This window comes from Hyla sarda, chromosome 2 (assembly GCF_029499605.1).
Source record: "Hyla sarda isolate aHylSar1 chromosome 2, aHylSar1.hap1, whole genome shotgun sequence".
NCBI classification, from domain to species: domain Eukaryota; kingdom Metazoa; phylum Chordata; class Amphibia; order Anura; family Hylidae; genus Hyla; species Hyla sarda.
This window is the reverse complement of record NC_079190.1, coordinates 201,916,273-201,931,427: the sequence shown is the minus strand read 5'-3', so window position 1 is coordinate 201,931,427 and position 15,155 is coordinate 201,916,273. Positions and strand designations below refer to the sequence as shown.

Sequence of the window (15,155 nt, the reverse complement as noted above, 5' to 3'; positions counted from 1 at the left end):
AGACATTCCAAATAAATTGTATATTGATTCACTTATACAACATGTCTACTTTATGTTTTCATCATAAAGTGGACATGTTTTTACTTTTGGAAGACATCAGTGGGCTTCAAAGTTCAGCAGCAATTTTCAAATTTTCACAAAATATTCAAAATCTGAATTTTTCGGGGACCAGTTCGGTTTTGAAGTGGATTTGAAGGACCTTCATATTAGGAAAACCCCACAAATGACCCCGTTATAAAAACTGCACCCCTCAAAGTATTAAAAATGACATTCAGTAAGTGTGTTTACCCTTTATGTGTTTCACAGGAATAGCAGCAAAGTGAATGAGAAAATTCAAAATCTTCATTTTTTACACTCGCATGTTCTTGTAGACCCAGTTTTTGAATTTTTACAAGGGGTAATAGGAGAAAAAGCCCCACATAATTTGTAACCCAATTTCTCTTGAGTAAGAAAATGCCTCACATGTGTATGTCAAATGTTCGGTGGGCGCAGTAGAGGGCTCAGAAGGGAAGGAGCAACAATGGGATTTTGGAGAGTGAATTTTTCTTAAATGGTTTTTGGGGGGCAAGTCTCATTTAGGAAGCCCCTATGGTGCAAGAACAGCAGGAACAAAAAACACATTGAACACCATTTTGGAAACTATACCCCTAAAGGCATGTAACAAAGGGTGCAGTGAGCCTGAACACCCCACAGGTGTTTGACAACTTTGTCGGATGTATAAATGAAAAAAAAATGTTCACTAAAGTGCAGTTTTCCCCCAAATTTACCATTTTTACAAAGGGTAATGGGAGAAAATGCTCCCCAACATTTGTAACCCCATCTCTTCTTCTCTGTGGGCAAACTACAATGCTCAGAAGAGAAGGAGTCACATTTGGCTTTTGGAAAGTACATTTTGCTGAAATGGTTTTTGTGGGGCATGTCGCATTTAGGAAGCCCCTTGTCACGATGCCGGCTGGCAGGAGGTGGATCCTCTGTGCCAGAGAGGGATTGGCGTGGACCGTGCTAGTGGACCGGTTCTAAGTCACTACTGGTGTTCACCAGAGCCCGCCGCAAAGCGGGATGGTCTTGCTGCGGCGGTAGTGACCAGGTCGTTTCCACTAGCAACGGCTCAACCTCTCTGACTGCTGAAGATAGGCGTGGTACAAGGGAGTAGACAAAGCAAGGTCGGACGTAGCAGAAGGTCGGGGCAGGCAGCAAGAATCGTAGTCAATAAGGCAATAGCAGGAGGTCAAGTACACAGTAAGGACAACACAGTAACGCTTTCACTAGGCTCTAAGGCAACAAGATCCGGCAGGGGAGTGCAGGGGCAGAGATGAGATATAGTCTGGGAGCAGGTGGAAGCCAATGAAGCTAATTGGGCCAGGCACCAATCATTGGTGCACTGGCCCTTTAAGTCTCAGGGAGCTGGCGCGTGCGCGCCCTAGAGAGCGGAGCCGCGCGCGCCAGCACATGACAGCAGGGGACGGGAACGGGTAAGTGACCTGGGATGCGATTCGCGAGCGGGCGCGTCCCGCTGTGCGAATCGCATCCCCGACGGCCATGACAGTGCAGCGCTCCCGGTCAGCGGGACCGACCGGGGCGCTGCGGAGAGAGAGACGCCGTAAGTGCTACGGGGAGGAGCGGGGACCCGGAGCGCTAGGCGTAACAGTACCCCCCCCCCCCCCCTTAGGTCTCCCATTCTCTTTGTCCGGTAACTGCCTCCCCTGGGATGAGGACACCGGGAAAGAATGGAGGGATTCCTCAACGGCAGGCAGTACAGCAGGAGTGGGAATGGGGAGGGAGGGCAGAGGGCGAGGCCTGGCACGGGGCAGTGTGACACCAGGACGGGGGCCATGAGGAGGCACCGAGGCTTGCCTGACTGGACTGGGAGGGGGGGAGAGGCACTTCTTATGGCAGGCAGAGTCCATAAAGACCTTAGGAAGACCGGATACAGGGGGAACCACAGGGTCACGGCAGGGAGTACTGGGAACCGGTTTAAGGCAGTCCTTGAAACAAGAGGTACCCCAGCTCTTGATCTTCCCTGTGGACCAATCCAGGGTTGGGGAATGGTGTTGAAGCCAGGGTAGTCCAAGGAGAATTTCGGAAGTGCAATTGGAGAGGACCAAAAACTCAATTTTTTCGTGATGAGGTCCGATGCACATTAGGAGGGGCTCCGTGCGGTAACGCACGGTGCAATCCAACCTGACTCCGTTGACCGCGGAAATGCAGAGCGGCTTGACGAGACGGGTCACCGGGATGCGGAATTTATTCACCAAGGACTCCCGAATAAATTTCCCAGAGGCACCAGAGTCCAGGCAGGCCACGGCTGAGAGGGAGGAGTTGGCTGAAGGGGAAATCCGCACGGGCACCGTGAGACGTGGAGAAGCCGACTTTGAATCAAGAGACGCCACACCCACGAGAGCTGGGTGCGAGCGTGCGTTTCCCAGACGTGGAGGACGGACAGGGCAATCCACCAAGAAATGTTCGGTACTGGCACAGTACAGACAAAGATTTTCTTCCCTACGGCGATTCCTCTCCTCCTGGGTCAGGCGAGACCGATCCACTTGCATGGCCTCCTCGGCGGGAGGCCTAGGCGTAGATTGCAACGGAGACTGTGGGAGAGGTGCCCAGAGATCTAAGTCTTTTTCCTGGCGGAGCTCTTGATGTCTCTCAGAAAAACGCATGTCAATGCGAGTGGCTAGATAAATGAGTTCATGCAGGTTAGCAGGAATTTCTCGTGCGGCCAGAACATCTTTAATGTTGCTGGATAGGCCTTTTTTAAAGGTCGCGCAGAGGGCCTCATTATTCCAGGATAGTTCAGAAGCAAGAGTACGGAATTGTATGGCATACTCGCCAACGGAAGAATTACCCTGGACCAGGTTCAGCAGGGCAGTCTCAGCAGAAGAAGCTCGGGCAGGTTCCTCAAAGACACTTCGAATTTCCGAGAAGAAGGAGTGTACAGAGGCAGTGACGGGGTCATCGCGGTCCCAGAGCGGTGTGGCCCATGACAGGGCTTTTCCAGACAGAAGGCTGACTACGAAAGCCACCTTAGACCTTTCAGTAGGAAACTGGTCCGACATCATCTCCAAGTGCAGGGAACATTGCGAAAGAAAGCCACGGCAAAACTTAGAGTCCCCATCAAATTTGTCCGGCAGGGACAAGCGGAGGCTAGGAGTGGCCACTCGCTGCGGAAGGGGTGCAGGAGCTGGCGGAGGAGATGGTTGCTGCTGTAGCAGAGGCAGAAGTTGCGACTGAAGTTGTTGCACCATGGTGGACACTTCCGACAGCTGGTGGGTTAGATGGGCGATCTGTCGGGATTGCTGGGTGACCACCGTGGTGAGATCAGAGATAGCTGGCAGGGGAACCTCAGCGGGATCCATGGCCGGATCTACTGTCACGATGCCGGCTGGCAGGAGGTGGATCCTCTGTGCCAGAGAGGGATTGGCGTGGACCGTGCTAGTGGACCGGTTCTAAGTCACTACTGGTGTTCACCAGAGCCCGCCGCAAAGCGGGATGGTCTTGCTGCGGCGGTAGTGACCAGGTCGTTTCCACTAGCAACGGCTCAACCTCTCTGACTGCTGAAGATAGGCGTGGTACAAGGGAGTAGACAAAGCAAGGTCGGACGTAGCAGAAGGTCGGGGCAGGCAGCAAGAATCGTAGTCAATAAGGCAATAGCAGGAGGTCAAGTACACAGTAAGGACAACACAGTAACGCTTTCACTAGGCTCTAAGGCAACAAGATCCGGCAGGGGAGTGCAGGGGCAGAGATGAGATATAGTCTGGGAGCAGGTGGAAGCCAATGAAGCTAATTGGGCCAGGCACCAATCATTGGTGCACTGGCCCTTTAAGTCTCAGGGAGCTGGCGCGCGCGCGCCCTAGAGAGCGGAGCCGCGCGCGCCAGCACATGACAGCAGGGGACGGGAACGGGTAAGTGACCTGGGATGCGATTCGCGAGCGGGCGCGTCCCGCTGTGCGAATCGCATCCCCGACGGCCATGACAGTGCAGCGCTCCCGGTCAGCGGGACCGACCGGGGCGCTGCGGAGAGAGAGACGCCGTAAGCGCTCCGGGGAGGAGCGGGGACCCGGAGCGCTAGGCGTAACACCCCTATGGTGCAAGAACAGCAAAAAAACACCACATGGCATAACTATTTTGGAAACTACACCCCTCAAGGAATGTAACAAGGGGTGCAGCCTTAACACCTCACAGATGTTTGACGACTTTTTGTTAAAGTTGGATGTGTAAATGGAAAAAAAATGTTTTCACTAAAATGCTGGTTATTCCCAAAATGTTACATTTTTACAAGGGGTAATAGGAGAAAATGACCCCCCAAAATTTGTAAACCCATTTTCTTCTGAGTATGGAAATACCCCATGTGTGGATGTCAAGTGCTCTGCTGGCGCACTACAATGCTCAAAAGAGGAGGAGTGCCATTGAGCTTTTGGAGAGAGAATTAGTTTGAAATGGAAATCAGGGGTCATGTGCTTTTACAAAGCCCCCCGTGGTGCCAATACAGTGGACCGCCCCACATGTGACCCCATGTTGGAAACGACACTCCTCACAGAATTTAATTAGGGGTGCAGTGAGTATTTACACCCACTGGCGTTTGACAGATCTTTGGAACAGTGGGCTGTGCAAATGAAAAGTTTTTTTTATTATTTTCACGTACCACTGTTCCAAAAATCTGTCAGACACATGTGGTGCATAAATGCTTACTGTACCCCCTTGTTCTGGCACTATGGGGGCTTTGTAAACTCACATGGCCTTGAATTCCGGACAAATTTTCTCTTCAAAAGCCCAATGATGCTCCCTCTCTTCTGAGCATTGTAGTTTGCCCGCAAGGTACTTTACATCCACAGATGGGGTATGTTCTTACTCAGAAGAAATGGCATTACAAATTTTGGGGGGCTTTTTCCTATTTTCCCTTGTGAAAATTTACAATTTAGGGTAAAACCAGCATTTTAGCGTTTTTTTTTTTTTTTTCTTCATTTTCCCATCCAAATTAAGGCTCACTAAACCACTTGTTACATTCCATGAGGGGTGTAGTTTTCAAAATGGGGTAGCATGTGGGTATTAATTTGTTTGCGTTTATGTCAGAACCGCTGTAAAATCAGCCACCCCTGTTCAAATCACCAATTTAGGCCTCAAATGTACTTGTACGCTCTCACTCCTGAGCATTGTTGTGCATGCGCAGAGCATTTTACGCCCACATATGGGGTATTTCCTTACTCAGGAGAAATTGCGTAACAAATTTTGGGGGTCTTTTTTTTCTCCTTTTACCACTTGAGAAAATAAAAAGTATGGGGTAACAACAGCATGTTAGTGTAAACATTTTTTTAAACTAACAGGTTGGTGTAGACCCCAACTTTTCCTTTTCCTAAGCGGTAAAAGGAGAAAAAGCCACCCAAAATTTTTAGTACAATTTCTCCCGAGTGCGGAAATACCCCATATGTGGCCCTAAACTGTTTCCTTGAAATACGACAGGGCTCCGAAGTGAGAGAGCGCCATGCCCATTTGAGGACTAAATTAGGGATTGTATAGGGGTGGACATAGGGGTATTCTATGCCAGTGATTCCCAAACAGGGTGCCTCCAGGTGTTGCTCCGTTTTGGAAACACTGCCGTAAGAAACATTTTTCATTTTTATTGGGGGGGGGGGGGACAGTGTAACGGGCTGTATATGTAGTGTTTTACCCTTTATTATGTGTTAGTGTAGTGTTTTTAGGGTACATTCACACTGGTGGGGGGTTACGGTGAGTTTCCCGCAAGAAGTTTGCGCTACGGCAAAAAATTTGCCACAGCTCAAACTTGAAGCAGGAAACTCACTGTAAACCCGCCCGTGTGAATGTACCCTGCCCATTCACATGGGGGACATACCTCCAGCGGTTTCAAAACTACAACTCCCAGTGTGTACTGACAGACCCTGCATGCTGGGAGTTATACTTTTGCAACAGCTGGTGGCACACTGGTTAGAAAACCTTCAGTTAGGTTCTGTTACCTAACTCAGTATTTTCCAACCAGTGTGCCTACAGCTGTTGCAAAACTACAACTCCCAGCATGTACTGATCTCCGAATGGCATGCTGGGTGAGGTACGCAACTACAACTCCCAGCATGCCGAGACAGCTGTTTGCTGTTTGGGCATGCTGGGATTTGCAGTTTTGCAACATCTGAAGGGCTACAGTTTAGAGACCACTGCACAGTGATCTCCAAACTGTCTCCCTCCAAATGTTGCAAAACTACAAATCCCAGCATGCCCAGACAGCAAACTGGTTTGTGGGCATGTTAGGAGTTGTAGTTTTGCAAGATCTAAAGGGCCACAGTTTAGAGACCACTGCACAGTGATCTCCAAACTGTAGCCATCCAGATGTTTCAAAACTACAAATCCCAGCATGCCCTAACAGCAAACAGCTGTCTGGGCATGCTGGGAGTTGTAGTTTTGCAACATCTGGAGGGCTACAGTTTAGAGATGACTGTATAGTGGTCTCCAAACTGTAGCCCTCCAGATGTTGCTAGGCAACTCACCGGCTTACATAGGATCCAGGGAGCCGCATTGCCATCCCATGCTGTTGCCGATCACCGCCTGCTGCCGCCGCCCGCTGCTGCCCGCTGCCGCCGTCGATCGCCGCCCACTGCCGCAGCCGATGGGCAAGTGGACCTTCGGCGTCTGTCACCATCGGTTCCCCTGTTCTGCCCGGACAACCGCGGGGGAACCAAACGTTAACCCCTCTGCCCCCGATCTGCTATTTGTCGTCGCTTCTGAATGACCAATAGCAGGGATAGGAGGGGTGGCACCCCTGCCACCTCACTCCTATCAGTTCAGGGGGATTGTGGGTGTCTTGTACAACCCTGATCCTCCTTATATTCCGGGTCACAGGAAATTGGAAACTCGTCATTGGAAGTCATTGGAAACTCGTATGACCCAGAATCGCAGCAAATCGCCGGTGTGAATTCACCAGTGATTTGCGGCGATCGCTGACATAGGGGGGGGGGGTCTCAGGACCCCTCTGGGCATTTGCACGAGGTACCTTCTGATAGATGTCAGCAGTCACCCTGGTCTGGTCCCCGCCCTGCACTCAGCGGGGAACAAAATTTCCATGGGCATACAGGTACGCCCTTGGTCCTTAAGTACCAGGGAGAGAAGGCGTACCTGTACGCCCTTGGTACCTAAGTGGTTAAGGGGTTAAAATTGTTGCAAAAAAGTCACATATGCGACTACTCAATTTTTTTGTGCAACTTTGTGCAGTACCCTAAGCAAAAAAATGAAAAAAAATGAAAAAAAAGAAACTTGCTTACCAATGCAAAAAGTGATTTTTTATTTGCAGTGGTCAGAGATTTATCAAATGTGAAAGTTGCATCGTATGAAAAAAATCTACTATATTTACTCCAGCTCAGACATGGAGCAGAAAAAGCTACTACCAAAGCAAAAAAAAATTTAAATAAATTTCTTGTGTGAAAGAAATTTATCAACAGGCTGACACCAGTTGATAAATAAGTCGCACATAAGCAAATAAATTGTAACAAAAAAAAAAATAACAAAAAAAAGGAATACATAAGCAAACATTGATAAATGTCCCCCATACTGTATAGACTTCAAGAGGACAAGGGGATTTTGCAATGAATGCCTCCTATGTATGCTACTGTGCAGGCATACAGTGGTTGATATTGCCTATAGGCTTTCATGTTAATTTGTTTTTGTTTTTTTTGTAATAGATGGTGCTTTATAGCTGTATATAGCACAATAGATTATATGATTTTACACAGTTAAGAAGTAAAAAAATACGGGTATACCAACATATTTCTGTCAGAAAAAATAACAAATAACACTCTAAATCTAGAGGCCAACTGTTTGTCAGGACTATGGATACTTTCAGGATATAAGGTTTCCCAACAGCTACCCCCCTCAAAGCACTTCAAAAATGTATCGCAAGTCATCTAAGCAAATATTTTTCAAACAAATTGTGCCAGATCTTTTGTGCAGTTTTATTTGTCTCCCCCAAAGTGTGTGTTTTGGAATAGCCAGGTCAGAGTCCTGGGAATCCCAGAGGTGAAGGGTCCACAATTCTTCAACATTGTGCTATTTTTATTTCAGAAAACATGTGTTTGAGATGATTTAGTATTCACTTACTTTTTCTACCTAACCTACCTGGTTACGCAATGTAATTAGCTTAGTTAGATAGTTTTGGTCTACAATGGTAACTTGGAGAACACAAGAAGAAAAGGGGGGAGGGTCCCTGAAACACCAAGAAAAACCTGAGGTGCACCTCAGGTTTTTCTTGGTATTCCAGGGACTCCCCCCCCCCCATTTCTTGTTTTATCTGAGGCATATGTGTAGCCTCTAACAATAGACGCTGTGTTTTGACTTGGGGAACAATCAGCCCACATGTTACTAGAAATCCATGCAGAGATTTGCAATAAAACCAACGACCTCCAAACCAGTGGCCAATAGGGTGCTGAGGGACCAGGAGAAGGATAGAACAATCAGTTTATTCCCAACATGCAACACATTACGCGCATAAGCGCTTCATCAGGCATCAGGCATTTGATATGCCTGATGAAGCGTTTTTGCGCGAAACGCGTTTTATGTTGGGAATAAACTGATTGTTCTATCCTTCTCCTGGTCCCTCATCGCCCTATTGTCCACTGGTTTGGAGGTCGTTGGTTTTATTTCATTTTATTGTGGAGTGGCAGCAGAGGGATTCTCTTACACGTTTGTCTCCAAGTTGTGCTGGTCTTTGCACAACCCATTTTGGTAAGCACATTTTTACCATCTACAATTTATATATCATCGTTTATCTGCACGATGGAGCGCTCCTCTTTGTTGTTTATGCAGAGATGTGGGCATCTTCAAGGAGTTCACTTACTTTTTCTTGCATCTGTATTTGACATAGTATTCCGCTGTATCCAACAGATGTGCACCATAATTGGATCATTATGCTAATGATGTAACAGTCCTTAATTGTGTCAGCATGGTATTATAAGGTCCCCAGTATACCACCCCACCAGCAAAGCACAATGCGCCAAATACAGTATTTCCTCTATACCTTTTAACCTGAGCCTTCAACACGTCTTCCTTGAACAAATCTTTTTTTTTTTTTTTTATCAAATTTCACTTACAGTAACATGGAAAACTTTTTCATAACACTTTATAGATGGTTTTATCCCAGCTTGAAACTGATTTGTCAGCTATTTTATTTATCTGCTATTTTGTTGTTCCAGAACGCAAAAGAAAACCTAGGGAGACTATCAGGTCAAATCGGGTTCACTCAAAGCAGAAAGAATACAGTTCTCCAATCAGCTACACCAAAAGAAAATAAGAAAATCCAACTAAAACTGGCAGAGCTTTACTTCCAGTGGGAAAACATCAACAAGTTGTACAAAGATCGCCAAGAGTAAGTTTTGTTTTTACTTAATATTAGACTAATGCATTTTTGTAACTTGTGAGATTATTATTAGCATGCCCATGCATTTTAAATAGTTTTTTAGAGAGTTGTTTTCTTTGTAATTAGGGAAATGTCATTCATTTGTCAATTATGATTAATAATAAAAATAGCTATAAATATTCTTAAGCTTAAACTACAGTCTTTATTGTATAGATACATATACTGATATATTATATTATGGTTTACTTTGTAAGTCTTTTTATTTACCTGCTTTTAGTAAGAGTGATACAAATGTAATACCTTTTAACCAATTGCTTTCCTTCCACTTGTAACCAAGTTCGAACATCAAATATTTTCCATTATCAAACATGAATGCACCTGTTTCTAAGAACAAATGTGGTGTTTACATACAAAAAGGTAGTATACAGTACATTTAGCATATTTTCTTATTAGACTGATCCCCCATCAATAAGCAGTGGCTGCTTAAGTGTTCCTGTTGTCTGTACACATTTTCAACCAATGTATATAACAAATATACATATAATGGTATTATCTAAATTATGTAAAATGTTTTTTGCAAATGACAGGTACACTTTAAATGGGGCAGTTAGGGACCTGGGCTATACGGGTGCTCAATATACAGCACCACATATCATCCAAGCAAATACACTGCACAAAAAAAATTAATAGAACACTTAAACAACACAATATAACTCCAAGTCAATCACACTTCAGTGAAATCACACTGTCCACTAAGGAAGCAACACTGATTGACAATCAATATCACATGCTGTTGTGCAAATGGAACAGAAAACAGGTGGAAATGATAGGCAATTAGAAAGACACCTCCAATAAAGGAGTGGTTCTGCAGGTGGTGACCACGGACCACTTCTCAGTTCCTATGCTTCCTGGCTGATGTTTTGGTCACTTTTGAATGCTGGTGATGCTTTCACTCTAGAGGTAGCATGAGACAGAGTCTACAACCCACACAAGTGCAGCTCATCCAGGATGGCACATCAATGCAAGCTGTGGCAAGAAGGTTTACTGTGTCTGTCAGCGTAGTGTCCAGAGCATGGAGGTGCTACCAGGAGACAGGCCAGTACAACAGGAGATGTGGAGGAAGCCGTAGGAGGGCAACAACCCAGCAGCAGGACCGCTACCTCTGCCTTTGTGCAAGGAGAAGCAGGAAGAGCACTGCCAGAGCCCTGCAAAATGACCTCCAGCAGGCAACAAATGTGCATGTGTTCACTCAAGCAGACTCCATGAGGGTGGTATGAGGGCCTGATGTCCACCAGTGGGGGTTGTGCTTACAGCCCAACACCATGCAGGACGTTTAGGATTTGCCAGAGAACACCAAGATTGGCAAATTCACCTCTGGAGTCCTGTGCACAGATGAAAGGAGGTTCACACTGAGAACATGTGACAGATGTGACAGCGTCACGTGGAGAATCCACAGAAAAGAGAAAAGAAAACCAGGGCAACTCACCAAATACGTAAACTTCAAGCTTCTTTATTAATCCATGAAGGGTATAAACAGTGCAAGACACGGGTGGACAGAAACCAAGGGGACGTTCGTTCGGGGCTACGGTGCCGTTTCGCAAGATATGCTTCAACTGGCAGGTGGGCCAGTTGAAGCATATCTTGCGAAACGGCACCGTAGCCCCGAACGAACGTCCCCTTGGTTTCTGTCCACCCGTGTCTTGCACTGTTTATACCCTTCATGGATTAATAAAGAAGCTTGAAGTTTACGTATTTGGTGAGTTGCCCTGGTTTTCTTTTCTCTTTTCTGTGGATTGTTTGCATTGGACTTTGCTATTACCAGTGAGCACCATCAGACGTGGTTGAGCCAGCAGAGGCATTGGATGTCAGGTGCTAACAATTAAGGAAGCAGTGCCGAGTTTGTTCTTTCTACTATTGAATATTGTCACGTGGAGAATGTTCTGCTGCCTGCAATATCCTCCAGCATCATCGGTTTGGTGGTGGGTCAGTAATGGTGTGGGTGGCATTTCTATAGGGGGTACGGAGAGCCCTCCATGTGCTTGCCAGAGGTAGCTTGACTGCGATTATGTACTGAGATGAGATCCTCAGACCCCATGTGGGACCATATGCTGGTACCCTAGGTTCCTTCTAATGCAAGACAACGCTAGACCTCATGTGGCAGGAGTGTGTTAGCAGTTTCTGCAAGAGGAAGGCATTAATGCTACTAACTGGTCCAACCATTCACCAGACCTGAATCCGATTGAGCACATCTGGGACATCATGTCTCACTCCATCCACCAACGCCACGTTGCACCACAAACTTTCCTGGAGTTGGTGGATGTTTTAGTCCAGGTCAGGGAGGACATCCCTCAGGAGACCATCCGCCATCTCATTAGGAGCATGGCCAGGTGTTGTAGGGAGGTCATACGGGCATGTGGAGGCCACACACACTACTGAGCTTCATTTTGACTTGTTTTAAGGACAATACCTCAAAGTTGGATCAGCCTGTAGTGTGGTTTTCCCCTTTGATTTTGAGTGTGACTCCATATCCAGACCTCCATGGGTTGAAAAATTTGATTTCCATTGATAATTGTTGTGTAATTTTGTTGTCAGCACATTCAACTATGTAAAGACGAAGGTATTTCATACGATAAGTTCATACATTCAGATCTAGGATGTGTTATCTTAGTGTTCCCTTTATTTTGTTCAGCAGTTTAGTATTAAACAATATCCTAGAGCTAGTGCAAAGAAAACTTTGTAGTTTTAATAAGGCCATTTAGTCAGAATCCCTGGTGATCTAGACAGTGTGGGGGTGAATGTAAGAATCATTGGTGGTCTGGGACAGTAAGTGGGTTAAAGTAAGGATTCCTGGTTTTTCAGAGCAGTAAAGGGGTTAATGTCATTATCTTTAGTGTTTTAGGGTAGGGCCTGTTAATGATAATACTTTCCCTAATAATTAAATAAACCAATAACTAAGTCAGTTTAAATTATGCTACTGATATAGATGAAATCTAAACTATAGCGCACATTATGACCTAAACCATTTAAGGGTATGCTGGAAGCTATTGTGTCTTAAATGGAAAGATATCAGACATAACTCTGTTGCAGATCTTACAGTGATCATATGACTGATCAGTAAGAGGCAGAAAACATTTATATGGAGCCACTCAAAGGAGACATATTCTGTGTTTTGAGTCTGTGGTTATAAAACAATGAATGATGCTACCGTCCCCTCTTAGCAATGTATAATACCACTGTATCTACTCAACAATAAATGATTCCACGGGGGCCAATCGAACAATGAATGATTCCACTGTACCTTGTCAATAAATACTATTGTACCATCTCAATAAGGAATGATGTAATTGTGCTTGCTCATCAATAAATTATGCCAATATGACCAATAATGAATGATGACATTGTACGTCATCAGTGAACGATTCCACTTTACCACCTCAACAATAAATTGTGCCCCCTAAAAGAATTGTACCAGTGTGCCCGATCTTTGAATTGTGCCACTGTGGGCTCCCTGGGTGAATTCCTCTACTGTCTTTGTGTTAAAGGGGTACTCACGTGCTAACAACTTATCCCCTATCTAAAGGATAGGGGATAACTTGCCGGATCGCACAGGGTCCCGCCGCTGGGGACCCCCGCTATCTCCACGCAGCACCCCACTCTCATCAGGCCCCGGAGCGAACATCGCTACGGGTCTGATGACTGCCGATCATGGGGCCGGAGTATCGTGATGGCCGGAGTATCAATGTAAGTCTATTGCAGGGGGCGAGACAGCTGTCTCGCCCCCTGCCATAGACTTGCATTTAGGGGCGGAACGTGACGTCACACGGCGGCTGAGCTGTGACGTCACGATCACCGGCCCCGCCATCAGACCCGGAGCGGTTGTTCGCTCCGGGGCCTGATGAGAGCGGGTGCTGCGTGGAGATCGCGGGGGTCCCCAGTATATATTATTCTTCTGGCCTCCCATCCACAACCCTCCTGAATCCATTTGATTTCTCTACCTTTTTAGCAGAAATATTGCTATCTACCCATTAGTATTCCTGCAGTGCTTCATCCCAGGCCAACTGCATCTGTACATAAGATAAGGTCCGGGACTAAGATAAGGCCAGGGACTATTAATAGTATCTAATGACACATTCTACAGCATCTCAATACTGCAGGTAAAACATTGGACCAACAGGCTGAAAAGCAATATACATATTGCTAGGAGATCTAATAACCAAGGACAGAAGATGGCACTCCAAGACAATCTAAATAGCATGGTGCTTATCCATATGCGGTAGTGTTTGGACTTGGAGTGCTACCTTCTATCCTTGGCTATTCATTTTGAATTTGAACCCAGAAGTCAGGATTTTAAAAGTAAGCCTCTACCTTTTCACAGTGCCATCCATCTCATCTTGAAATTTTCGTTGCCAAGAGATCACGTCTTAGGGAAGATAACAGGGAAATGTGGGTAGATAACAGGTTCTACACTGATTTCTGCATGTTACTTGAAGAAATGTTGACAAATACAAATGTTTTCTTTTTATTCCTTTATTGAGTTCAGATGTCAGTTATCTACTTTTCTTCCCTCTGCACTGACTCATTTGTAACATGATTGTCTGATACGTTGTGCATTCTCTTTTTAGGCTATATTCATCACACAATCAGAAATCAGATCTTATTATCCCAAGGGTTCATCTGCAAATTGAAATTCATGTAGCTAATCAGAAAATCTTTTGAATGATTGAACAAATTTTTGTAGTGATTAGTATGCATAGGAAGTCTTTCGGAGCGCCTCTATATCTTCCCAGTTTATGTTTGGGTCAGAAAAATTTGGACATATTTTCCAGCTGTACTTAATGTAGGTGTTACGATACTTAGTTCTGAATACATAGTGCTGTACCTCTAATCTTGCTTTCTGAACATCTGTCATAGAGGAGAGGTAAAAAAAAAAGGTTCTACAGACAATTAAATGGGTTCTGTATAATTATCTGAGCATGTATAAGAATAGATTAGATATGTTTGTCAATATGCTGGCAAAACACAGTTTTCAAGGGGCAACAATAAAGAAATTAAGACAAAAAATGCCATTGGGGCACCTGACATTGTGAGATTGCGTTGAATGACAAGAAGATAAACTGGAGTCCTCAAGAGCCAGTAGTTCCCTCTGGTAAGATGCTAGGTTTTCTCACTTAACCTTGGTGTCAACAGTAACAAGGTTGGCTGGTTTGTTGTGTAAAGTACTTTGTAATATTTTAACATAGTTTGTGAGACTTAAAAAATACACACTTACACAGTTCATGAGGTTAAAAAAAAAGACTGGAGTCCATCAAGTTTAAACTATTTCCCTATTGTGTCCCCACTGAGTTGATCCAGAGGGCAGCCAAAGATCTTATGAGGCTAATGTCAATTGCCCCATATCAGGGAAAAAATTCCTTTCCAACTCTAAATATGGCAATCAGAATAAATCCATGAAACTCTACTACATGTGAAATACATCTTCACCTTTCCCTTTCTCTCTATGAAGAAATCACATGTTGAGAAAAAAAAATTGGGAATTACCTTGCAACTTGGTAACATTTGACCTTCAGCTTTATCTATTATGACAGATGGCTTGAAGAAATTCTGTAGGCAGCACTTTGTCAGGCATTTGAAACTCTCCAACTACTCTAAAGATCCTTTTACATATGCCAATTTAAAAAATAAGCCATCATATGGATTTTTAGGTGCAAAATTGATAGTTATTATTTTTTTAAGGTAAGGAGGAAAAAATGAAAGTGCAAAAATGGAAAACCCCCTGGTCCTTAAAGGAGTACTCCGCCCC

The 15,155-nt window shown here is 45.2% G+C and overlaps 1 protein-coding gene across 2 annotated transcripts in view; it reads left to right on the top strand.

The window, feature by feature from the left end:
• DMD (dystrophin) overlaps positions 1 to 15,155 on the top strand; it is a 2,642,350-nt gene that overhangs the window by 1,171,535 nt on the left and 1,455,660 nt on the right. For both annotated transcript variants that reach the window (XM_056556147.1, XM_056556148.1), the window contains exon 43: positions 9,192 to 9,364. In XM_056556147.1, coding sequence (XP_056412122.1) covers positions 9,192 to 9,364 — 173 coding nt within the window. The remainder of the gene's footprint in view (positions 1 to 9,191; positions 9,365 to 15,155) is intronic.